Source organism: Lampris incognitus, chromosome 13 (assembly GCF_029633865.1).
Source record: "Lampris incognitus isolate fLamInc1 chromosome 13, fLamInc1.hap2, whole genome shotgun sequence".
Taxonomy (NCBI): Eukaryota; Metazoa; Chordata; class Actinopteri; order Lampriformes; family Lampridae; genus Lampris; species Lampris incognitus.
The window spans coordinates 12,537,221-12,562,513 of record NC_079223.1 but is presented as its reverse complement, the minus strand read 5'-3'; the positions used below and the strand labels follow the sequence as shown (position 1 = coordinate 12,562,513).

Below are 25,293 nucleotides of genomic sequence, written 5' to 3'. Positions count from 1 at the left end.
GGCATGTGGTAGTCTGCAGCCCTCCCCGGATCGGCAGAGGGGGTGGAGAAGCGACCGGGACGGCTTGAAAGAGTGGGGTAATTGGCCCGATACAATTGGGGAGAAAAAGGGGGGGAAATCCAAAAAAAGAAAATAAGCTGATGGTTAAATCTAGTGGTTCTGATTACAAGCTAGTGTTACAATAGGAGATGGGAGTTGAGGTCGGACTATTGAGAGACAGGTTAGTTTTACCCTACTGATGATGTATTGTAATAGTAATTCTGTGTTACGCTACTTCCGGTCCGAGGAGCTGACTGCAGACGTGAGTGAAGATGCCAGTTTTGTAGCACCAAATCACCAAATGTAAGAGATTGTAACTGTACTGAGCAGCTCCAGGTGGCCCAAAGTGCCAGACTGCGGTTAGGTAGGCTATAGTGCTAGTCCCCAGTGTTCAGCAGTAGAAGACAGTTGTACTGGTTCTACTGGGAAATCCCAGGATTACAGAAAATGTAAAAATGGTTTAAACATAAGCTGAAAAAGGAAGCTGCTGCTCTGCAAACCTTCCCCAAAAAGATAATTAAATTAAACTGAAACATGTATCAGTGCAATCATGGAGTAAACGATCCGCTTTTATGAGCTTCGTGTTACAATTCACATAAACACATTAATAAAAATACATACTAAGACCAATACTATCATTAATTTACACCTAACTACACATTATGTGAGATAACACAACTGTATCAATTGCCTTCATCATACTTTCCAAGCAGAAGCAGAGTAAAACCAGTGGTAACTAAAAGAGCGTGAGGATTGTGTAACATACAAACCATCAACCATTTCTGAAAAGTTAAGGAGTCCAGGAGAGTCGAGGGCTCTGCAGTAAAATCTACATATTTAAGTGGCCTGGCTCGCACTGCTATCACATCTCAGTTATATGTGGACATAGATGTGGCCACAATCTGGATATCGCAAGGGACGTCCTTAATTTACCCCCCACTTGCCACAAACGTGTAGAAACATGGGGGGAAACAAATCGTGGAGTGCTGTGGTCACATGACACCAGAACAGCCCTTTTTCACACACATGGCTGACATACTTCCGCTTCATCAGAATAGAAGCTAAAGATCGGTTCTCCCCATTGCCCGAAATATTAAAAAGCCAACTTTGTTGTCTGTATATCATTACTTGTTTTGTTTTTTAACACAGCATTCAACACAATACACGCGTTATTATTGACATAACTTTATTTTTCTGTTGTCAGATGACTGCACAGCTATAAAAAAGAAAACGCAATTTGATTAAGGGTCACAAAATGCTAACTGGCTCATCAAGGCTAATTGTAACTTAAGGGCTGTTAGCTTTTGGGGACCTTCGATCAAATCACTTTAAAAAAAATAAAAAATAAAATCATGCAGTCGTCTTTTTATCCACTGGGTTTCAAACCTTTTTTGACGCATCTGAAATAGATATACAGTCCAATCTGAAATAGCCATTTCTGGGGTTCCAGGAGGTGAAATATTAGTGACAAACAAGGTAAAGGGTGCATTTGCCTTTGCCTTTCTATCACGTCTGGAAAACAAATCTTTAGAATGTGAATCAGAAAAAACTTTAGGTGCCTTTAGCATTCACATAGTGACTTAATGTTATTCAAGAAATTGGAAAAAGGTAAAATATTCTACCAGAGCATCAAATGTTACATTTTTGGAGAAAAAAAAAAAAGGAAGACCCCTGCCCCAGTTTTACAGAATCAAGTTTCCCTTAGAGTCCCTTTGGGACTGTGGCTGCTGAGTGGGAGTCATCAAGATCCTATTGCACGTTGAAGGAATGTTGTATTGATTTTAGATTTATATCCACAATATTATTCAATTTCTTTTAATACAGACAATGCACAATAGGATGGGGGATTCAGAACAAAAAATAAAAATTTGCTGTTAATTTGCTAGTTACAATATTTGTATATACTTTTATTTCTCAATCAAAATAAAATAAAATAAAAAAGATACAAAACAGATTATCTACCATAGTTGGATCCTCCCTTGGTCCCATTATCACCAAAATAAATACCATAGTATATTCCTTTTTTTATCGCTCATATTATAGCCCATTTTAAAACAAAGGGTGGGGGGGGGGGTTACACTACAAGTTGAAGCACCTGGTTTACAAAACAAATCCTTTCAACTGGGGGAGTTTGATAATTGGAGAGTCAAAAACATCCCCTGAAGTCCCTGAAGTCCCAGATGGGCCAAACTGGGGACAAAGCATGTGATGTGATCCCATCTGACTGGATCAAAAATTACAGATTACGATTCTGAATATCTGAATTGAAGGCTATCAGAATTTCAGGTTAATTTCTGACCTCAGGTGTGAACACATGACCTAGCAATGGTTAGGTCATATTAGGTTACATGGAAGTATTTGAAAAGTACTAGCCCAGTCTTCAGCCTGGCGCAGGACCTAACTCTCCTTGTCCGATATTTAGTTAGGGTCTGTACTGTCTGTACTGTGACTGCGATGCTAGTTGGTTGCTGGTTCCAAACTGCAGCGGCACCGTTGAGCCTAAGGCACTGCGATAGTTTTGAGAGGAAGGCATCCCTGCTGCACCTGCCCCAAGTCCAAATCCCATCCCAGCACTGGCTGCAGGCCCGACGCCCTGTATTCCCAAGCCCAATCCAGCCCCTGATCGTGCCTGTCCCTGGCCTAATATCCCCATGGAAGCAGAGGATCCGTAATTGAGTCCCAGGCCTGCATAGGGCCTGTGCATGTGGTGCCCGGGGGTGGGCAGCACCATGGGCTGAATGTTCCTCCCTGGCGAGTTAAAAGAGAACTCAGGTGGCGAGCTGCTGGGTTTGGAGGGTGTGGAGGTCATCGGGTCCATCTCTCCTCCAGCAGACAGGAGACCTGGTGGATAAAAGGAAGAGAAAGAAGAGGGAACAGCCATGTAGTCCTCAACAGGCCCCAAGTGTTGGGGGCCAGTGGATGAGAGGGTCCCAGTAAGGAGGGGGGGCCTCGTCCACTCGTCTTTGAAGATCTGGACAGTAAGGGTGGAGACCAGTGGCAGCAGGCGATTGGCGACGTGGGCCAGCACCAGCTGCTCATTAGCATCACGGCGGATACGGACATGAGCGGAGCCAGCCTGTCAAAGATGGGTTGGTGGAGAAAGAAGGAAGAGATACAGAGACAGACAGAGAGAGAGAGAGAGAGATGAAGAAAGATGAGGAGAGGATGATGGACAATTACAGGAAAGGGAGGTAAGGGGAGGAGAGGAAGGAAAAGAGGAGCAATATAGTGTGTGGTAAAGCGAGAGATGGGAGGAGGAGAGAATGAAGCAGGTTAATGGATTAAGAAGCCAAGGACAATGAGAGAGAAACCAGGGGAGGTAAAGGTGGAGAGAAAGAGGGACACAGAACAGGAAGGGTGAGACCAAAAAGAGCGAGGATGGAAAGAGCAGGAAGACAGAAGGAAAGATGAATGTCATTCAATTTTTTTGGCTTTATAACAATAATGACAATATCACAAAATCATCTGGAACCACCATTAAAATAATATCACTTAAAATTCGCCTCAATCAATGTGTATTGTGCTTTTAGCATCTCGACTGCCACATCCAAAAGCACATTCTCTCTTGTACAAATGCAGAACAAAAGAAAAATGACACCACAAACTAACTTTTTCTATTACTTTTATTCTATTTTTTAACTATAGAACACTCCTAAATTTACTATGCAGCTATGTGTAACAGGTCAGTGAAATATCGCTTACAAAATGCTGAATGACGTCAGTATTTAATGATTGGTTTTACATCACGACACATCCAGTGACACCACATCCGCTGATGATATTCGATAGCGCCGTTATTACGTTCTGCACTGATCCTACAGCGTCTACTGAACTCACGACCAGCAGGTGTTTCTTTTTTGATCAGAAAACCGTAACACCAAAATCTGCGATGTCCAAAGGAGTTGAATCAAGTGCAACTGGACTTGGTATATATCCGTGAAGACGTTTCGCCTCTCATCCAAGAGGCTTCCTCAGTTCGTGCCTTTCTGACTAGACCAAGCTAGTCTGACTGGCTGGTGGTCTAGTCAGAAAGACACGAACTGAGGAAGCCTCTTGGATGAGAGGCAAAACGTCTTCATGGATATATACCAAGTCCAGTTGCACTTGATTCAGCTCCTTTGGATAACCATGACCTGGATGAATGAGAACATTCACAGACAAAATCTGTGATGGCCAAAAACTCCTGACCACGTGTTTTTCATGAACGCACGGAAAGCACCACCCCACTGTTTTCACTGGTGCTGCTAAGAGATGACCACTCTCTCAGATCATCATTCTGACCTTAACCACAACCAACTCATACATCAACTTAACTACAACTAACCCATACCTAAACTTAACCACACTAACCTATAGCTAAACTTAAACCCAGCTAACGCATAACTCAAGTTAACCACAACAAATCCATACCTTAACTTGACCAGGAGGTGGGAGGATTTCAAGGTGTACACCAATCCATCACCAAACTCTTGGACTGTCCTCCAGTTTTGGAGTTGCTAAAACAAGTTCATAATTTTTGACGGTAGCAGGTTTTGGTGTAACACTGGTATGGTGCACTGCACAGAAGTCTCTTTACAGCTTCGGTGCAACAGCAGAAAAAAAAGCTACACTTTCTACACTGACAAAGCTGGCAGGGTGGCGATTTTGGAGATGACTGGAGAAATTGGTTGTGTTCCCTCCTCTGGTCACAAGACCAGCTCCACATCCCCTCTACTCAGGGGTCTCAACAATAACTCTGTCCTTGAGGAATCCAAAGTATTCCCACAAACACTGCATGGGTTTCGTTTGACAAGGAATAAAGTCTCTTGCACAGCGTTGTGTTTCTTTCAACCAGCATATTTTTGGAAAGAGCCTGACTCCCATCAAGGACTAGAGCCCTCTGAGTAATTTGGACCTGTATGTAGAAGAGTCACAGCAGTCCCCTATCAGTAAACTCAACTTTTGTTAGCATGGGTGGGAAGGGGAAACGTGGAGTGGGATATTTCACTTGCTTCAACATCATTTCTTAACTAAATATACTGGTATCAACACAATCCTTCTCCTAAAGATCAGAAGAAAGTTGCCAGTTCTGTTGCTTGTGAGTTTGGGGAATTAAACAGACAAGGGGGTCTGGAAAGTAACCAAGGTGTTAACAGTGCTTGCAAGAGATAGTACAAAGAAAAATGGTATGACCCATCCAAGGGAGACTGGCAGGTGGCTGAACCCTGTCATTCATTTTTCTTTTTCTTGCCCATAGAGAAGGACTACTTCAAGGTAACCAAAGTAGTGTTGCCACTAGCAGTGCTATAAAGCAACAGGTCCCTGTATTGTTTGTATTGTGTTGTGTTCTTCCAGCATGAAGACACACATGCATGCCACGAGCACAGGGTGATATATTACACACATCTGCAGAAAGAAACACGAAGAGGAACTACCAAACAGGAAATCAAGCAGCAACAATATGCATCCAGGAAATAAGAAGAACATCAATGTGAGAACTGTGTCGACCACCAAGAGTGAAGCTGCTGCCGCAAAGGCAAAGAAACAAAAACCTGACCGCAATGCAAAATGACGAAAACAGAGGGATAAAGGAGTAGATAGAGGAAGTCCTGTCTGATGTTCAACAACTCTTAGAAACTGTTCCCTAATTTCAGCATCAGTCATCATCAAGACCAAATCCTGGGAAGGAAAATTATGGAAACGTCTTAGAAACAAATATCAGTAAAGATCTAAATACAGCATGTAGCTGTGAGTGAAAACAATGTATAAGGGTAGGTGAAAACAAACTTTGTGATAAATTTGTAAGACATCTATATAACACACATTTTTATGTTGCATCATCTAAACTCTGAATCTGTGCTAAACACAAGCCATCATGCTAACCTGTCTAAAGTCAGCCATCACCATCCCTGTCCCCAAAAAGCCAGCAATCAACAATCTGAACGACTTTAGATCGATCGCACTCATGTCAGTAGTCATGAAATGTTTTCAGAGACTGGTCTCACAGCTCGTCAAAGTCAGCCTCCCTTCCTCCTTCAACCCACATCAGTTTGCTTACTGAGCAAATAGGTGTACTGACGATACTGTCACCACAGCTCTTCCCACCATGCTGAGTCACTTAGAACACCGGGGAAACAATGTAAGGATGCTCTTCATAGACTGTAGCTCATTATTCAATACAATCATTCCAGACATACTAGTCAGCAAACTGATTTAAACCTCATCCTTCCCACCTGCACACGGATAAAGGACTTCCTTATTAACTGCCCACAAACTGTTAAACTTGGCCCCAATCTCTCCTCCACCCTCACGCTCAGCATTGGCTCTCCACAAGGCTGTGTGCCGAGTTCTTTACTGTATGCTCTATAGACCTATGACTGCACTCCAACCCATCCCACTAACACCATCATTAAATTCGCGGACGACACTACTGTGGTCGGACTTGTCACAGGGGGAGATGAGTTGGCCTACAGAGATGAGGTCCAGAAATTGACAAGGTGGTGGTCAGCAAACAACTCAACACTGAACATCAAAAAACAAAAGAACTCATCATTGAGTTCAGGAAGCACAGAGCAGACCCCGCCCCACTCATCAACGGGGACTGTGTGGATAAGGTTCCAACCTTAAAATTCCTGGGAACCCACATCTCCGAGGACCTCTCCTGGCCAGCTAACACCACAGTGGTTGTTAAGAAGACACAGAAGCGACTACACTTGATGAGAATGCTCAGGAACACTAGGCTGGAAGAAAAGATTCTGGTAATCTTCTACCGCTCCTCCATCAAGAGTGTACTGGCGTACTGCATCTCAACATGGTACGCCGGCTGCTCAGCAGCAGACAGGAGAGCTCTTCGGAGGGTCATCAGCACCACACAGAAAATCATCGGCTGCCCCCTGTAAGACATGTCCAGCTCCTGCTGCCTCGGCAGAGCCAAGAACATTTTAAAAGACTGTTCTCACCTTGGACACCACCTGTTTGACCTGATGCCCTCTGGCAGACACTACAGGACCAAAATACAGACCACCAGATTTAAAAACACTTTCTTGCCCTGGGCCATAAGTACACTGAACTCCAATAAGAACTGAATGACCCCTCATGTACAATATGTTTACTGTCTTTCTAGGGCAAACTATTCATTCATACTAGTGCAATTATATTCAGACCAGTGCAATAATTACATTCATTCTAGTGCAATAATTACATTTAATCTAGTGCAATAAATATATTTATTCAAGTACAAAATCACACTGTATTTACCCATCTTATTCATTATTTTAGAACTTCTGTTGTTGGCTGCAATTATTTGGATGTTGTGGTTGTTCCCCCCCCCCCCCGTCTTTAATGCACCGATCAGAGGCAGTGCTCTTAATTTCATTGTATTCTATACAATGAGAATAAAGGTATTTTCTTCTTCTTCTAATGATGAATAGCTTTTTTTTTTTTATCTCCCATTTGTTATACAGGGCAGAGGATTGGAAAAATGCTAGATTAAGATTTTGTTCAGCACTTTAAATCCAACATAGATTGGATTTAAAGTGTTAAATCCAACATCACATACACGTTTTGGTCATGACAATAATTAGCAGTAACACTGAATAGGCTAATTTACATACTATGAATGCTACACAGCAGCTGGTGTTAGCCGGGTACATGAACAGTAACTTTAAAAAAAAAAACCTTTAACAGGGAGAAAGGGTCCGCGGTGGTGTAGCGGTCTAAGCATTGGCTTTGTGTCGATGCAGTTGCCGGTCTCGTCAGATCCGACTATGGCCGGATTCGATGAAGCAGCAATAATGGGCAACCGTGTCTTCAGGAGGGGGGCAAAGTCGGCTTGTGTTCATCACATGAATGCGTCTCTGTGTGTCGGAAAAAGCAGTGGTTCGGCCCGGATTCGCTTTGTCACGGAAGTGGCGAGGCGTCTCCTTCGAGACTGCTGGCTGGAGAGATGCAGTTGGCGAACACATACAGTACGATAGTGGGTGTTTGAACTAGAATAGGGATCGATTGGCCACTAAATTGGGAGAAAAAGGGAAAAATCAGAAATAAATTTAGTAAAAAAAACAGTGAGGAAAAAATAGGAGAAACCTCAGGGGAGCAACAGAGGAGGGATCTCTCTCCCAAGACGGACAACGTGCAATGGATGTTGTGTTTATGCAATTTACACAATACAACATTGAAAGAGGTTAACACAATTATAATGGACTTAAAAATTTATGAAGAATTTGATGCGCAGGATGCTAAGCAGTGTCCAGACGCAATCGGAACAGTCCAAGACCAAGCCACGCAACCAGCATCATCATGTATAAAAAAAATTTCTTTTAAAAGTACATGGATTAATAAAAAGAAAATGTGATGAGGGGAATGGCAGGCAGCGTCCAAGTGGTGACCACCATCACCACAGAGACCTGGGAGGAGAACTGACTGCACATGCACACAAGGGAGACTCACATGACATCATTCACACACAGAAAAAGAGAAAGGAGAAGACATCATTCATAGAGCGAGAAAAGACATGTGAGAGAAGAGAAAAGTTTGCAATAGTCTTTAGTCATAATCAATTAAGTCATCAATTAGTCATAATCTATACTCTATAATCTCGTCGGCAGAACAGTGGTTGGTAAATTCATTGAGACAGAAAACCGACCTGCCATGCAGTACAGATTGTGAAGCACTCAACTTAAAGGCAACTAATTGTAAGCTAAGGCAAAAAGATGAGTTTTAAGTTTGGATTTAAAGGACTCAACAGACTCTGATTGTCTGATGGCAGCAGGCAGGTTATTCCACAAGAACGGAGCCCGATAGGAAAAGGTCCTTCCACCAGCTGACTTCTTTTTAACTTTGGGTACACACGGGAGCCCTGTATTTTGCGAGTGAAGAGCTCGAGATGGAATGTAAGGTTTAAGGAGATCAGACAGGTAAGATGGGGTAAGCCCATTTAGGATTTTATAAGTCAGCAGAAGCACCTTGTATTCTGATCTAACATGGATAGGAAGCCAATGAAGGGAGGCAAGAATTGGTGTAATATGGTCAAATGTCCTAGATTTAGTTAGGATTCTAGCAGCAGCATTCTGAACCATCTGAAGACTTTTAGTACTAGCATGTGGCAGACCTGAAAACAGAACATTACAGTAATCAAGTCTGGATGAAACAAATGCATGTATTAGAGTCTGCGTCAGCCATGGAGAGAAAAGACAGAATTTCAGCTATGTTACGTAAGTGAAAAAAGGCAGTCTTGGTGATTTCTTTAATGTGCTTATCAAAGGAAAGGCTGGGATTAAATGTAACACCAAGATTTTTGGCTGCCACATTTTGTGAAACCACAGAGCTGTCGATTGTTATCGTTACTTGATCTAATTGGTGTCTGTGTCTAGCAGGGCCAATGACCAGCATCTCGGTTTTATCCGAATTTAAAAGCAGAAAGTTAAGTGACATCCAGTTTTTCACAGTAGCCAAGCAGGCCTCTAAGTTAGTCAGTTGAGTATGATCACAGTCCTTATAGGCACATACAGCTGAGCATAGCAATGGAAATTTATTCCATAACTGCGTATAATTTGGCCAAGAGGTGTAATGTAAAGAGAGAAAAGTAGAGGGCCAAGAACTGAGCCCTGAGGTACACCACATTTAACGTCAGAAAATGTTGATATAATATTACTATAGCAGACACAATGTGTTCTTCCAGATAAGTAGGACTTAAGACAAGAGAGAGCTAAGCCAGAGACACCAAAATTACAATTTAATCTATCTAATAGTAAACAGTGATCAGTGGTGTCAAAGGCTGCACTGAGGTCCAGTAGTAGCACAGAAGTGGAATCAGAGTCCATAGCTAGTAAAAGATCATTCACCACTCTGGTAAGAGCAGTTTCAGTGGAGTGACAGGGCCTGAAAGCCGACTGAAAAGATTCATATAGATGTTTTTTTTTTATATGGGTCAAAAGTTGTTGATACACAACTCTTTCTAGTACTTTAGAAAAGAATGGAAGATTAGAGACTGGTCGATAGTTATTAAGAGACCCTGGATCGAGGTGTAGTTTTTTAAGTAGAGGTTTAACCACAGCTGTCTTAAAACTGCTGGGAACAATAACAGAAGTAAGTGATAAGTTAACAGTATCTAGCATTGTAGGTCCCAGAAAAGGCCAAAGGTCTTTAAAAAGTTTTGCTGGTAACGGGTCAAGTAGGCAAGCAGTTGGTTTAGAAGCTGATATGAACTTAGTCCAAGTATCGAGAGAGATAGTCTCAAAAGCTGTAATAACGGGGACTGTCAGTGACTCACTGTATAGATATGAATTTGGTAAGACAGGATCTGCAGGAGTAGCTGGGGTTGAAGAACAAATTTTGTTTAAGATCTCATCAACCTTATTGCAGAAAAAATCTAGAAATTCATGGGCCGTGAATGGTGAGCAGCTACTAGATGGCTGCTTTTTAGTAAGTTTAGATACAGTGTCAAAGAGAAATCTGGGGTTATGTTTATTAATATTGATTAAGTGAGAGAGATACGCTGTTTTTGCAGCAGATAAAGCATGCTTGTATTTCAATAAACACTCATGCCACAACAGGTAAAAAAACGTACAATTTTGATTTTCGCCATTTATGTTCCAGTCTCCTGCAGGTCCGCTTAAGAACATGTGTCTCATCATTAAATCAGGGTGTAGGCCTCTTTAGTCGCCTAGTTCTGGTAGTGAGAGGTGCAACTGAATCAAGGAGACAAGAGAGGGCCACATTTAAGTCACTAGTGAAATTTTCAACAGAGTCGGTTACTACAGTGAAAGGAGCCAAGACTTCAGGCAGCTGCTGGCCAAATGCAGCTACAGTGGAGGGAGCAATGTGGCGAGTGGCAATTACATCTGTGCTGACATTAACTGGACAGGCCAATAATGCTTCAAATTTGATGAGAAAATGATCTGACACAGCAGATGTGGTTGGCAAGACATTCAGATCAGAAACAGCTATCTCTTTAGATAAAACCAAATCAAGGGTGTTATCAGTGCAATGAGTTGACTCTTGAACAAACTGAGTGAACCCAAAAGTATTGGCTAGTGCCAGAAAGGCTTTACTTAGAGGATCAGCAGCCTTATTCAGATTAATATTGAAATCACCAAGAATGAGAATCTCATCAGGGTGAGTAACAAGGCCTGAGACAAATGCTCCACAGTCTTCAAGAAATAATGAGTAACAGCCAGGATGCCGATAGAGTATCAAAATTCGGACTGAGCCGAGTCTATTCATGGCTGAGGGAGATGGACCAAGAACAAGAACCTCAAAAAACTGAAATTTAGATTGGAGTCTAGAAGTCAGATTGAAAATAGATTTATATATCAAGGCAACATCCCCACATTGTTTATTTGCCCGAGGTACATGGGCATAAGTATAGTTAGGTGGAGAAGCTTAATTTAAGGGAAGGAAAACATTTGGTTTCAGCCATGTTTCACATAACCCAATCTTATCGAAACTATGTTCAAGAATCAGATCATTTATTAGTAAAGCTTTGGTAGACAGTGATCTGATATTTATGAAACCAAATTTAAGCATCTTGTGGAAGTGATCAGTAGTAGGCAGAACTTTAGAGCTACCAATAGGTGAAAAATTAATTGGAATTAGACACCCTGTTTACAGTTTTAGCAACCAACGCTTTGGACGATATGTGGTCACATTATTGATAACATTAGCTGTTTGGTTCTGTAGATTATTAGGTAGTTTGTTGCACATTTCACTACTACAGTGGTAGGAATTAATTACTAGATTATTGTGATTCACACATTTAGGAGAGGAGAGCTTGGGAGTAATACAGCAGGGTAGGGAGACAGTCTCAATGTTGTAGACCAAGCTATTAGACTGATAATCTACACTATGAGAAATTCCCTGACTAATCATATTAATTAAAACTACTTGACTCCACATCCGCACTAGATTTAAACCTAGCAGGCTCTCTAATCACCTGCAAGAAGAATGACTTCCTATTTGAGACTGACTTCTATCTTCAGAAACACGATGCAGCCATGGGCTTGATTTTCACTCCTGATTATGCAATTGTATTTATGGACTACTTAGAACATAAGCATATATGGAATAACAATCCATTCTCTGATTACATCATACTTTGGCATTGTTATTTGGATGATAATTTTCTTTTGTGGAAAGCCCCACTTGAAACGTGATGGTTTTTTGAAATATCTCAATGCTATGTATGGTCCCTTCTATCAAGTTTAATGCAGAGGTGAGCACAACTGATGTAGCATTCCTGGACACCAGGATAAGCCTGAATGCAGGGAGTATATCCTCGACCTTATACAAACTTTATACCTTATACGACCTCATACTTTATAAAGCCCACTGAGGCAAATTCGTAATTTGTGATAATGGGCTATACAAATAAAACTGACTTGATTTGACTTATACATTAAGCCTACTGATTGCAATAGTCTTCTACATGCATCTAGTGCACATCCTACTCTCTTAAAGTGAGGCCTTCCATACTCAGTTTTTGAGATTGAATTGTATTTGCTCCAGCACCTCAGACTTTGAGCAGAAGGTCAAAGAAATCTATGATCGGTTCCTTACTCGTTCCCATCCCAGATCATGGTTGGACAAAGCCCTCAGTAGTGTAGGTCATACAGACATCAATGGACCAGGACACAGCAGAGAAAACAATACTCTGTTACTTGTGCTACTACTTATTCCTCTACGAGCCAGGAGATAAAAAGAGAAAAAGAGAAAAAACACTGGCATGTATTGAGCTCAGATCTGTAAGTCAAAGACTATTTGCTCAACCACCTCTGTTTTGAACCCACAGACCCAGAAATATTAATGACTTCCTGGTTAGAGTGGACATATACAGCCCATCTCCTCCAGCTTCTGGACGCCTTACCCAAATGACAGGTTTCTTCTACCTGTCACTCTTGTGCTGCATGCAAAGTCTCATGTAAGTACACACGTACTTCTGGTAGCCATATTACTGGCAAGTAGTATGATATAAGACAGTTCTTTACATGCAACTCTAGTAATGTCATATATTGACTGGAGAATACTGGTAAAAGACCTTCTCCCAGACTGGAGAAGGTATTTTAACAAAATCTTTATTTCGTTTCTCACCCCATACTTATTTGATGGCACTTGTGTTTGTACAGCACGATGGACCATTAAATATTTGAGAAGATTTCTGCATCCTTAAACCTCAGTGTGGACATTCCTTTTGTTTGATAAGTGTGTGAGCAATTTTCTATATTTCATCTGCCAAAAGAGTGCAGAATATTTGATGAATGTAGCATGAGTGCCTGAGACAGTTGTCCCTCTTGATTAATTGTTCAATTAGGGAATGAATTATTGTTAATTAAATATGAAAAATATGAAAATATAGGACATATATTTCTTTTAGTAAGTTTGATGCCTCCATACATCAGCTAACTTTATACAACACGTTTCTGTGTGGCAACACCATTATGTGTTAATGTTGTTGACGATTTTATTCATCTAAGTCGGACAAGCCAATGAAGCCTTTTATTTATATATTTTTTGGATTCCCCCCCCTTCTCCCCAATTGCATCCAGCCAATTAACCCACTCTTCTGAGCCATCCCGGTTGCTGCTCCACCCCCTCTGGGGTGGAGGATCCAGGGAGGGCTGCAGACTACCACATGTCTCCTCCAATACATGTGGAGTCGCCAGCCACTTTTTTTCACCTGAGAGTGAGGAGTTTCACCTGGGGAACGTAGCGCATGGGAGGATCACGCTATTCCCCCCAGTTCCCCCTCCCCCCCGAACAGGCGCCCCGACCGACCAGAGGAGGCGCTAATGCCGTGACCAGGACACGTACCCACATCTGAATTCCCACCCACAGACACAACCAACTGTGTCTGTAGGGATGCCCGACCAAGCCGGAGGTAACATGGGGGATTTGAACTGGTGATTCCCATGTTGGTAGGCAACAGACTAGACTGCTATGCTACCCGGACTCCCAAGCCTTTTATTCTATTTAACTATTTTCCATTGTTCTCTTCCTGATTATTTCTCCTTGAAATTATTTTATTTGGCCATCTTTTTAAACTGTAACTTTTATTTAATGAACCATCTAACCTGTGTTTTTCAAACTCTTTGGCATTATTCTTTCTAGAACATTCATGCCAATAAAGCATATTGAGTAGAATTAAACTGAGGGCCATATGGACAACAACGAGAGCTACAAAAAGAGATGCAGAGAAAGAGGACGGGTAGGGAGACAGATGCAAGTAGACCTACAGAGGAACGCGTGGTCGCAATGGACACAGATTTACTGAGAGGCGGGTGAGAGACACAAAAGAAAAAAGACTAATGGAGAGAAAGGGAGAAAGGTATGAAGGAGCAAGCGAGACACTCGCAGGGTTAAACAAGATTAATGACGCTGTGGAGAGAGCGCGACAGAGAGGGAGAGAGATGTAAGGGAGAGAAATTAAAACAAGGTAAATCAGGATTAAACTGGCAGACAAACAAAAACTCGACGATAGAGAGAAAACGAGACTGAGAATGAGACAGAAAGACGGAAAGATGGTCTGACAGGGGAAGAAGCAGAACGGATAGAGCGGAAGAACGAGTGTCAGACACATTACATTACATTACATTAGATTACAGTCATTTAGCTGGCGCTTTTATCCAAAGCGACTTACAATAAGTGCATTTAACGTAGGAAATCAGGAGAACTAACTAGTCATCAGAGGTCATAAGTGAATCCTTCCTCTAAACAAGCATCTAAGAACAAAACCAGAGCTAAAGTAAAAGCACAAGAAAGAGATTTCTTTTCTTCTTCTTTTTTTTTTTAAATGAGTGAATACAATAAGTGCTAAGAACAAGTAACAGGGTAGTAGTTCTTGAAGAGGTGAGTTTTCAACCTGTGCCGAAACATGGGCAGCGACTCCGCTGTCCTGACATCAGTGGGGAGTTCATTCCACCACTGTGGGGCCAGGACAGAAAAGAGCCGTGACCGGGTCGATCGGCAGCAGGGGCCTCTGAGCGACGGGGCAACCAGGCGTCCCGAGGCAGCAGAGCGAAGTGGTCGGGCAGGGGTGTAGGACTTGACCATGGCCTGAGGATAGGAAGGAGCTGTTCCTTTCGCTGCCCTGTAGGCTAGCACCAGTCTTAAACTGGATGCGAGCAGCTACTGGGAGCCAGTGTGGGGACATGAGAAGGGGAGCTGTGTGGGAGAACTTAGGGCGGTTGAACACCAGATGAGCTGCAGCTTTCTGAACAAACTCCAGGGGTCTGACGGCTGACGCCGGGGCGCCAGCAAGGAGGGAGTTGCCGTAGTCCAGCCGGGAGATGACCAGAGCCTGGATGAGCACCTGTGCCATCTCGTCAGTGAGGAATGGGCGAATCCTCCTGATGTTATAGAGGAGAAATCTGCAGGAGTGAGCAACCGATGCAACATCTGCAGCAAACGACAGTTGGTCATCCAGGATCACACCCAGATCCCTCGCAATCCGAGTTGGTGTCACCACGGTGTTGTCAATGGTGATGGCCAGGTCTCGGTGCGGGCAACCTTTCCCCCAGTAGGAACATCAGCTCTGCCTTATCCGGATTGAGCTTCCGGTGGTGTGTTGCCATCCACTCCGAGATGTCAGTCAAGCACGCAGCAATGCGTGTCTCTACTTGTGTGTCAGAGGGTGTAAAGGACAAGATCAGTTGGGTTTCATCGGCATAACAACGGTAAGAGAACACTTTCCAAAGACGGGGGAAAAAAAGAAGAAGAAACAAGACTGGCAGGTGGGGTTGTGGTCTTGACCAGTAGTACTCAATCATTTTCAATGGAGAGAACTTCTTACCAACCCAACATTTACACCAGCTGATCCCACTTAGCGGTCCTCCCTCGCCAGGCTGAAGGTGTTCGAACCAGTGAAATCAACTGCGTTACTGTTGGGTTGTTGAGAAAACCTACATACAAATGTCTCATCATGGTTAAGACACTGATTGTGAAGCATGAATCAACAAGAAGAATGTGTGTGTGTAATCCCTCTCTTTCTCACCTTACATCTCACATAGGTGTGTGTGTGTACTGTAGCAGCAGTAACTGGGGGTTGAGTCCACCAACCTTTTAAGTTTGACAGAACAAAGAGTCTAAACCTTGTCAGAGTTATTAGGATAAAAAATAAAGAAGATGATGTGAAGACAAAGAAGAGAAGAAAATTATAAACAGAGCAAAAAAAAAACAAAAAAAACTAAACAGAAAACCCGGCTATACCCAGTTGTGTTGAACTGAATCCATGTTTGGTCTACCTACAGAAGTGAAGGTACCCAGGTACATCAAGCATTTATGCTTCGTGAAAGGTTATGTCATCTCCATGGTAAAAAGATGATATCCAAGCTTTGGCTTTCTTAAGCGGCTATCCATTCACACTGTGTGTCAACCTGTGACATTACACAACTGTTGAGGTGTCAGACATCGCATGGAGCCACATTTCTTCTGTCTAAAATGACTGATCACTATTAAGGAACAGCTGTAAAAAAATATCCATCAGCCGAGCGTAAATAAACTACAATTAATTTGCTATTAAAGGAATGGGACCCCTAAACCGCATATATGCATGCACACACACGCACACACACACACACACACACAGTGTGTGTAGTTACTTTAGCTAGTTAGCTTACAAAAGTGACGATGAGTGTTATGTTACAAGTGTTGGATGTCCTAAAAATCTCTCTATAAAGAGATTCACATGCAGTACATTTTCAGCTAAGCAATTTAATTTGGTTTAAATCACTTTCAACTGCACTGGATATTACCCATAAAGCCCAGCTCTTAAGTCTCAAGCTCTCAAGTCATCTTTTTTTTTTGTTCCTCTGCTGTGTTCTACTCTCATGTGTATCCACTACTTTAAAGAAATATGATGCTACCTTCATTGGCTGAATAATAATACTATCATGAATATAATCTCTAGCGGGATACTGATGGTGCCAGTAACACACTCTGAGTATGACTGCTAGATTTACTGGACTTTTGTCTCGCCACCTCACACCTTCCACTGCTTGTTTGGAAACGTACCAGTGATCCGAATCCCACTGTCCAAAAGTGTTCGTTACGGACTTCTAGTACTCCATCGAGGGTTGAAACCTGATTGGACACACAGAGAAACAGCGATACACTATTAAATATTGAGGAATTGTCTTTACCATCTGTGTAAATCTAAACACAGTTCATTCATTATCTGATGCCACTTGACACTTGATATGAATTCAACAAATAGATATAAATCACTGTTGCCACCCTGCAAAAACAACCTACAGCTACTTTTGATACCATGTTACAGAACAGTGACCTTCGACACTGAAGTATGGCTTTCATTTTTCATTCAGATGATTTCATTTTGAAAGATGGCAAAGAAAGAAACACCATTAAAAAAACCGTCATTCACAAATAACAAAAGAATCAATTCAAATGGTGGAGTCACATGGGTCTGCCTACCAAGATGGTCGCCTAGGAAATTGTTCCTGAAAAATTGCCCATTTCCCCCTTGAATTCGATCACTAAACGTCTAATTTTTCCATCTAAAAGTTGTGTGTGGTTTTTGTAATCACTTGGTGTCATTTTTGAAAATTGCTGTTTTTTTTCTTGATGGCTGCTACAAGCTCTAAGTCTTGAACAGCTAAGCAAGAGATGAACCATGTTAGTATGGCTAGAGGGATGATGCCGAAAGCTGCAGGACTGGCCAACCCCAACTCAAGTGCACCAGTTATCGCATCAAATGCTGCAGAACTTCAAACTTTGGAAAAAGCAATGCATGAGATGTTGTAACTTAGCAATGTTCTGAAAGAACTGCAGGAGGATGTTTCCTCAGTGAAAACCTCACAGGCTAAAATTAGCATGGATATCACTGCTATTTTTGAGAGACTGGAGGGGGCAGACAGTCAGATAATGGACCAAGAGAGTGAGAATGGTTGGTTAAGCGCTGAGCTGCTAAAGACATCCAAACAATGTGACAAGCTAGAAAGAGCAGTGCAAGATGCAGCGAACCGGGGTAGACGACGCAACCTGCAGCTATTTGGGGTTAAGGAACAACTGGAGGGCGGTAAGCTGCGGGACTATATCAGGCAGCTGATAGCAGAGATGCTTAAAGTGGACCTAGCAGAGAATGAACTTCAACGAGTGCACCGATTGCTGGCACCCATTCCAGATGAGGACCCTCCTCCAAAACGTATCATCATGAGATTCCAAACATTTCTGAAACGCGGACGGGTGATGGTGCATGGAGAGAGAAATACAAGAACATAACAGAAATAAAGTGGTATGGCAGGAGAATTTCCTTCTTCCCAGACGTCACCAAGGAGGTGGCCCACAGGAGGAACAAGTTCACCATAGTTCGGAGGAAACTACACGCCATGGATATTCGCTTCACATTGGTCTTCCCCACTGTGCTGCAGTTTTCATGGAAAGGCAAGGAGATGAGTTTTGAAGACCACTGCGAAGCATTGGAATTCATCACCCAAGAGGAAACCGATAATCCCGAGTGAGTGCATCCAGTTTGTGTGGTAAGAGCGAAGTATTACACCCAAGAACTCTTATTCTGATGGAGTGGTGACTTTTTGAACTTGTTACTAACTGATCCCCTTATCATATGAACAGCTGACATCCGCAGCCATTTGATTACCTTCTCATATTTTATTTGAGACTGGCTGTGCTGGCTGATTTTAGTTTTAAATCATTAAGTGCCTTACTAGGGGCCAGAATTATTCATTTTGTCAAGATGAGGATATAGTATCTAGGTGCAGCTAGCATCTGGGATGGAGGCTTTACATGTTTTGGTTTATTTTAGTTGGCTATTATATGTATATGCCTTGGTGAATAGAAAGTTGAACAGACAAAAAGCACTGATGACGTGTGTAAGAGGAAGGGGTGGATAGTCCTACTTGGAATATAGGCTACTGAATTTGCCACCACTATCTCCTCCTATCTTTATTTAGATGGGGTTATCTTTGCACAGTGTATGCTAATCATTTTCTGGTTTTTATGTGTTGCTTATTCCTGCCGGGGAGATAACCAGAAGGGGATTATGCATTTTTGGTTGCGTGCACGCGCACGTGTGTGTTTGTCCGCGGCTAATCTTGCAAACTACTGGACCTATCAGCCTAAAATGTTTTTGCACAATTATGACTGTATGATGAAGAACCGCTCGTGGTTGCGATGATTCAAAACCTTCATAAAATGTTTGTTCTCGTTATCCTGGCTCCCTCTTTCCATTCACTCTAGCTCGCTCGACCAACGCTGCTCTTTGTCGCTGCCCGATCTAAGGCCACATCTACGGTTGGCTTAGATTCGACAGTGACATGATGAAAAGTCATTGAAAAAGAAATTTGATAATCCAAAAAATGCTCAAGTTATAAAAGAACAACCTCCTCTAGGTTGCAGTCAAAACAGGAAGTGTTGCATATTCTTGTCGTTGCCCAATCTGAGTCAACCGTAGATCTAAGTCGCACGTGTGAGCGTAAACAGTTTACCCAGCTATATTATAGTATGAAAACAAAGACAAGGTTAGGGTCAGACCAAAATGGTTGCATAGCAAGCCTTTTCTTTTTGGAAAGTGCAAGTTCATATTAGACTTGTTCACATTCATGCGCGGGTCGACCTAGGAGGCTGCACATCCACAGACTGACAGGCAAAACGTCTCTATTAGGTAGATTTTTGAGCTTGAGCACGGTATATTTAAAAAAAATATATTTTTTTCTTCCATATTTTCTGTTCAATCGACTTGAGTGCTGCACAAATGTCTTATAATGGCAGGAAAAACACTGGTTTTTCTGTTCATGTGTGCGTGTATCTGTCCGCTGCTAATCTTGCATACTACTGGGCCTGTCAGCCGAATAATTTTTGTGCCGTTATGACTGTATGACCAAGGACCTCGTTGTGGTGATTCAAAACCTTTGAAAAACCTGTTACGCCACAACTGAGTGCTAACTCCTCAGCTGGGTTTTCGCCCAAGTCCAAGCACCGGATAAGGGGAGATATGCCTGGCGGAGATCTGCACTCTACCGAGTGCACACTTCTAGTTTCTCATGATATTAGCTTTACGAAGCTTCTGCCTTAAATCAATAGGTGAGAGAAGTTGTCAAAAAGACGCAAAATAAGGCAGTTACATTCCAGGAATGGGGATTTGGGAGGTGTCTTGGGCAACCACAGGAAGCGCTTAAGGGAACAGACTGGGAGGGGTCTTTCTCGACAATGGCGGGAAGAGATACCAGGGTTAACTCATAGGTTTATATAGTTATTTTATCCCATGTTCAGGGAAAGCAACTGGTCTTGTGTGCCATTGTGTTTGTATAGCTTGAAAAGGTTAATAAGAACTTTAATTACAAAAAAATAATCAATTCAAATATATTAGAAATATAATATTTTTAATTGAAAAAGTGATCTTGTTAAGATCCCAAATAATCCTGAGACTCCCTGGGGCATCTTAACCCTCAGTTTAAAAATAACAACTCTAAAAACAAATAAAAGACATACCATAATTGAAATAAACAACACGATTGAATGAATACTATGTTTACCAATTAGTAAGGGTAAAAGTAATGACAAAAAGAAGACGGAAAAAAAAAATCGACCCTTACCTCTCTCAACAGTTTATCCAGCTGGCCAATGACATGGGATGGTGTGGTCTGAAAAGCATAGTATGAATGGAGACATGTTTCCTCAAACATCTGACACTGGGAACAACATTATTGTTTTACATGCATGCATTTGTGTGTGTGTGTTTGTGTGTGTGTACCTGCAGGAGCACCTTGCCACTGTAGACACTCATGGGATACATGGTGCCAAAGGTCATCAGAGCAATGGCTACAGCTGAAGCTGTGTCCACAGCATTGTAGTTACTGTGTACAAACACACATACACACACACACACACACACACACACACACACACACACACACACACACACACACACACACACACACACATGTTCATAACCTTTCTATTGACAAACAGAATAAGAATTAATTGGCTGTGGGGATGACAATAAAGGCGTTATAAGAGGACACTGGTGTTAAAAGTCCATCAGACCTGGCAGTTTGTTCGCAGATATATTTTCTATGCCAAGTTAACAGCCTTCCCTTGCAAGACTTTAGAGCCTTAAACCCCCCCCCCCTTTTCTCCCCAATTGTAGTTGGCCAATTACCCCACTCTCTGCTCCACCAATCTGCCGCTCTGGGGGGGGCTGCAGACTACCACATGCCTCTTCCGATACATGTGGAGTCGCCAGACGCTTCTTTTCACCTGACAGTGAGGAGTTTCACCAGGGGGACGTAGCCTGTTGGAGGATCACGCTATTCCCCCCAGTTCCCACTCCCCCGCGAACAGGCTCCCCGACTGACCAGAGGAGGCGCTAGTGCAGCGACCAGGACACGTACCCACATCCGGCTTCCCACCTGCAAACACGGCCAATTGTGTCTGTAGGGATGCCCGACCAAGCCGGAGGTAACACGGAGATTCAAACTGGTGATCTCAGTGTTGGTAGGCAACAGAATAGACCGCCACGTTACCTGGACGCCCCCACCTTAAATCTTTAAGGTCGCTCACTGCAGCCATGCAAGTAATCACTGTGGCTTATTGGTGGCAAATTGATATACCTATTACACATACATATTTAAACGACCCACAATTCCCCTGTCAGTCATCTCCCACCTTGCCTTTCAAACCAATGATGTAGACAGACAGAGACAGACAGAGACAGAAGAGAGAATTTACAGATTACTTTATCTTAATGAGTATGTAGGTGATGCAGAGGGAGAGAGGAGGTGAGTGTGTGAGAGACAGAGAGGGAGAGAGAGAAAGGGAAAGAGAGACAGTGTGAGACAAAGAAGTTAGAGCTTACTTTATCTCAATGAGCATGTAGGTGATGCAGAGAGAAAGCGCTCCTGCCATGTTGATCAGAACAAAGGGGTTCATACGAGGCAGCAACACGCTGCTGAGACCTGGGATGATGCCACACAAACTGTCAACACACACACACACACAAAGACAGGATTAGCACAGAGGTACATTTTTCTGCAGCCACTCCAAACAAACAATTTCCCGCTCTACATGGTAATGACATCAAAAGTTGCCAAAGAAAACAACTTTTTGTTCTTCCTACTAACTGAAGTAAGGGGAGAAGGAAGGAAGGAAGGAAGGAAGGGAGGAAGGAGGGAATCTATTTCGAACCCAACTCAGCTTTCCTGGAACTCTTTGCATGATCTCATCAGTTGTTTGTACTCAGGATTAGACCTTTAACCTGATCACACTGCCAGAATGAATTTAAAGACAATCTTAAATGGTGGTCAGGAATTTCTTTTGGGGGGAGATCCCCCCCCGTTTCGCCCCAATCGTTCCTGGCCAATCATCCCGCTCTCCGAGCCGTCCTGGTCACTGCTCCACCCCCTCTGCCGATCCGCAGAGGGCTGCAGACTACCACATGCCTCCTCCGATATATGTGGAGTTGCCAGCCCCTTCTTTTCACCTGACAGTGAGGAGTTTCGCCAGGGGGACGTAGCGCGTGGGAAGATCATGCTATTCCTCCCAGTTCCCCCTCCCCCCTGAACAAACGCCCTGACCGACCAGAGGAGGCGCTAGTGCGTCGACCAGGACACATACCCACATCCGGCTTTCCACCCCGCAGAGACGGCCAATTGTGTCTGTAGGGACTCCTTACCAAGCCGGAGGTAACACGGGGATTTGAACTGCGATCCCCGTGTTGGTAGGCAATGGAATAGACCACCACGAAACCCAGATGCCCAGGAAATCATTTAAAAAGGATAATTCCTTTTTGTTTTTTCATACTGTGTTGTGACGCTTCCCACCTCCTGAAAGGCAGTGCTCCTGCAAATGTTTATGAGAGATAATAAATATGTCCTAAGCCTCTGAGAAGTTTCATTGGAAAGAGAATTTAAACTGATTGGCCGGGGCCGGGCGGCACGGTGGCGCAGTGGTTAGCGCGGTCGCCTCACAGCAAGAAGGTCCTGGGTTCGAGTCCCGGGGTAGTCCAACCTTAGGGGTCATCCCGGGTTGTCCTCTGTGTGGAGTTTGCATGTTCTCCCCGTGTCTGTGTGGGTTTCCTCCGGGTGCTCCGGTTTCCTCCCACAGTCCAAAGAGCAGGATGAGCGGTTCAGATAACGGATGGATGGATGGGTTTAACGGTGTAATGTAACATGGTGTCCATGTTATCTGTTTCTGAGCCTATATGTGTGTCATACTCTGTTATTTATGTGATGAATCATATGTGACTTTATTGCATCCATCCATCCATTATCCAAGCCGCTTATCTTTATCAGGGTCACAGCATGCTGGAGCCTATCAGCCTATCAGCAGTCATTGGGCAGCAGGTGGGGAGACACCCTGGACAGGCCGCCAGTCCATCACAGGACCAACACATACACATTCACACCTAGGGACAGTTAAGTATGGCCGATACACCTGACCTACATGTCTTTGGACTGTGGGAGGAAACCCACACAGAAACGGGGAGAACATGCAAACTCCACACAGAGGACGACCCGGAACGACCCCAAGGTTGGACTACCCTGGGGCTCGAACGCAGAACCTTCTTGCTGTGACATGACTGCGCTAACCACTGCGCCACCGTGCCGCAACTTTATTGCAATTTAATTCAAATAAGTGGTGTTGTAATTTCCATAACCGCTGTGTTATGTATGGTTAATTGTAATTTAGACTTGATGCAATTTTTCTTTAATGTGGCTGCAAATATGACAGCATTTTCCCCCCATCTTCTCTCCTGATGGGTCTGGCTGCCTCTGAGCCCATGCGTGTCCTCGCCCTCACCCATCCATCCTCTTTGCTCTTTAAAAGTGACGGCTTGTGTGCAACTTTGTTGCAATTTATTGAAACTTTGGTGCAATGCAGTTTCAGTTTCATTCAAATATCAGAGCACATTGTTGCGATCTCATGAATATTTTGTTATGAGTGTTCTCTTTTTGTGCGTGATTAAACTTGATGCCTTTAATGTGGCTATAAATAGGTTATGTTGCGGTTTTTATTTATTTACTTTTTATGGTGTGGCGGATTGGGGTTGCATTAACCCAGTCAGGATGTATAAACGGTTTGCCTAAAAATTTGGGAACCAAGGGCATCCGGGTAGCATAGCGGTCATATTTTGTTGCCTACCAACACGGGGATCGCCAGTTCAAATCCCCGTGTTACCTCCGCTTGGTCGGGCGTCCCTACAGACACAATTGGCCGTGTCTGTGGGTGGAAAGCCGGATGTGGGTATGTGTCCTGGTCGCTGCACTAGCGCCTCCTCTGGTCAGTCGGGGCGCCTGTTGGAGGGGGGGAACTGGGGGGAATAGCGTGGTCCTCCCACGTGCTACGCCCCCTGGTGAAACTCCTCACTGTCAGGTGAAAAGAAGCAGCCGGTGACTCCACATGTATCGGAGGAGGCATGTGGTAGTCTGCAGCCCTCCCTGGATCAGCAGAGGGGGTTGGAGCAGCGACCAGGTAGGCTCGGAAGAGTGAGGTAATTGGCCAAGTACAATTGGGGGGGGGGGGGGGGAATCCACAAAAACAAAAGGAAGCACTGCTACAAATGGTTAAACATGGCCAAAATTTTTGTTACAAGTTCTTAATATTACAAATTACCAACCCAATATGTATATTTTACACTTTCTACCCATTTAAAGATGATAATGACCTGGGGGACGGTTAAAATGTACTGCTAATGGGGGTCTGCGGTGGTGTAGCGGTCTAAGCATCGGCTTTGTTTCGATGCAGTTGCCCACTGGGGACCGGGGCGCGAACCCCGGTCTCATCAGATCTGACTATGGCCGGACTCGATGAAGCAGCAATAATTGGCAACGCTGTCTTCGGGAGGGGGGTGGAGTCGGCTTGTGTTCGTCACATGAATGCGTCTCTGTGTGTGTGGGAAAAAGCAGTGGTTCGGCCTGGATTCGCCTTGTCACGAAAGTGGGGAGGCGTCTCCTTCGAGACTGCCGGCCGGAGAGATGCAGTTGGCGAACGCATGCAGTAAGAGGGTGGGTGTTGAACTAAAATAGGGATCGACTGGCCACTACATTGAGAGAAAAAGGGAAAAATCAGAAACAAATTCAGAAAAAAAAAGTACTGCTAATATTGACACATTTCTACCTTGTAACCCTGACAATGTCACTGCCATGGACATTAAGGTAAATGTGGGTTGAAGGTCTAACCCCACTGAGGCCAACGCCATGCTCTCTCTATTGAACTAAAGGACTAGAGATGGAGGTTGGGAGGAAGTTACAAGACAGAAAGATGAGATAGTAGAGTCGAGAGGATTACAGTACAATGGAGAGCTTAGGA

General features: G+C 43.4%; 1 protein-coding gene across 1 annotated transcript in view; it reads right to left on the bottom strand.

Annotated features, from left to right (window-relative positions):
• Positions 1-623: 623 nt before the first annotated feature.
• slc30a6 (solute carrier family 30 member 6) overlaps positions 624-25,293 on the bottom strand; it is a 105,022-nt gene continuing 80,352 nt past the window's right edge. The window contains exons 11-15 of the mRNA XM_056291701.1: positions 21,842-21,961; positions 20,738-20,840; positions 20,580-20,627; positions 17,023-17,091; positions 624-3,115 (exon numbers count right to left, since the gene is read on the bottom strand). Coding sequence (XP_056147676.1) covers positions 2,462-3,115; positions 17,023-17,091; positions 20,580-20,627; positions 20,738-20,840; positions 21,842-21,961 — 994 coding nt within the window. The 3' untranslated portion in view covers positions 624-2,461. The remainder of the gene's footprint in view (positions 3,116-17,022; positions 17,092-20,579; positions 20,628-20,737; positions 20,841-21,841; positions 21,962-25,293) is intronic.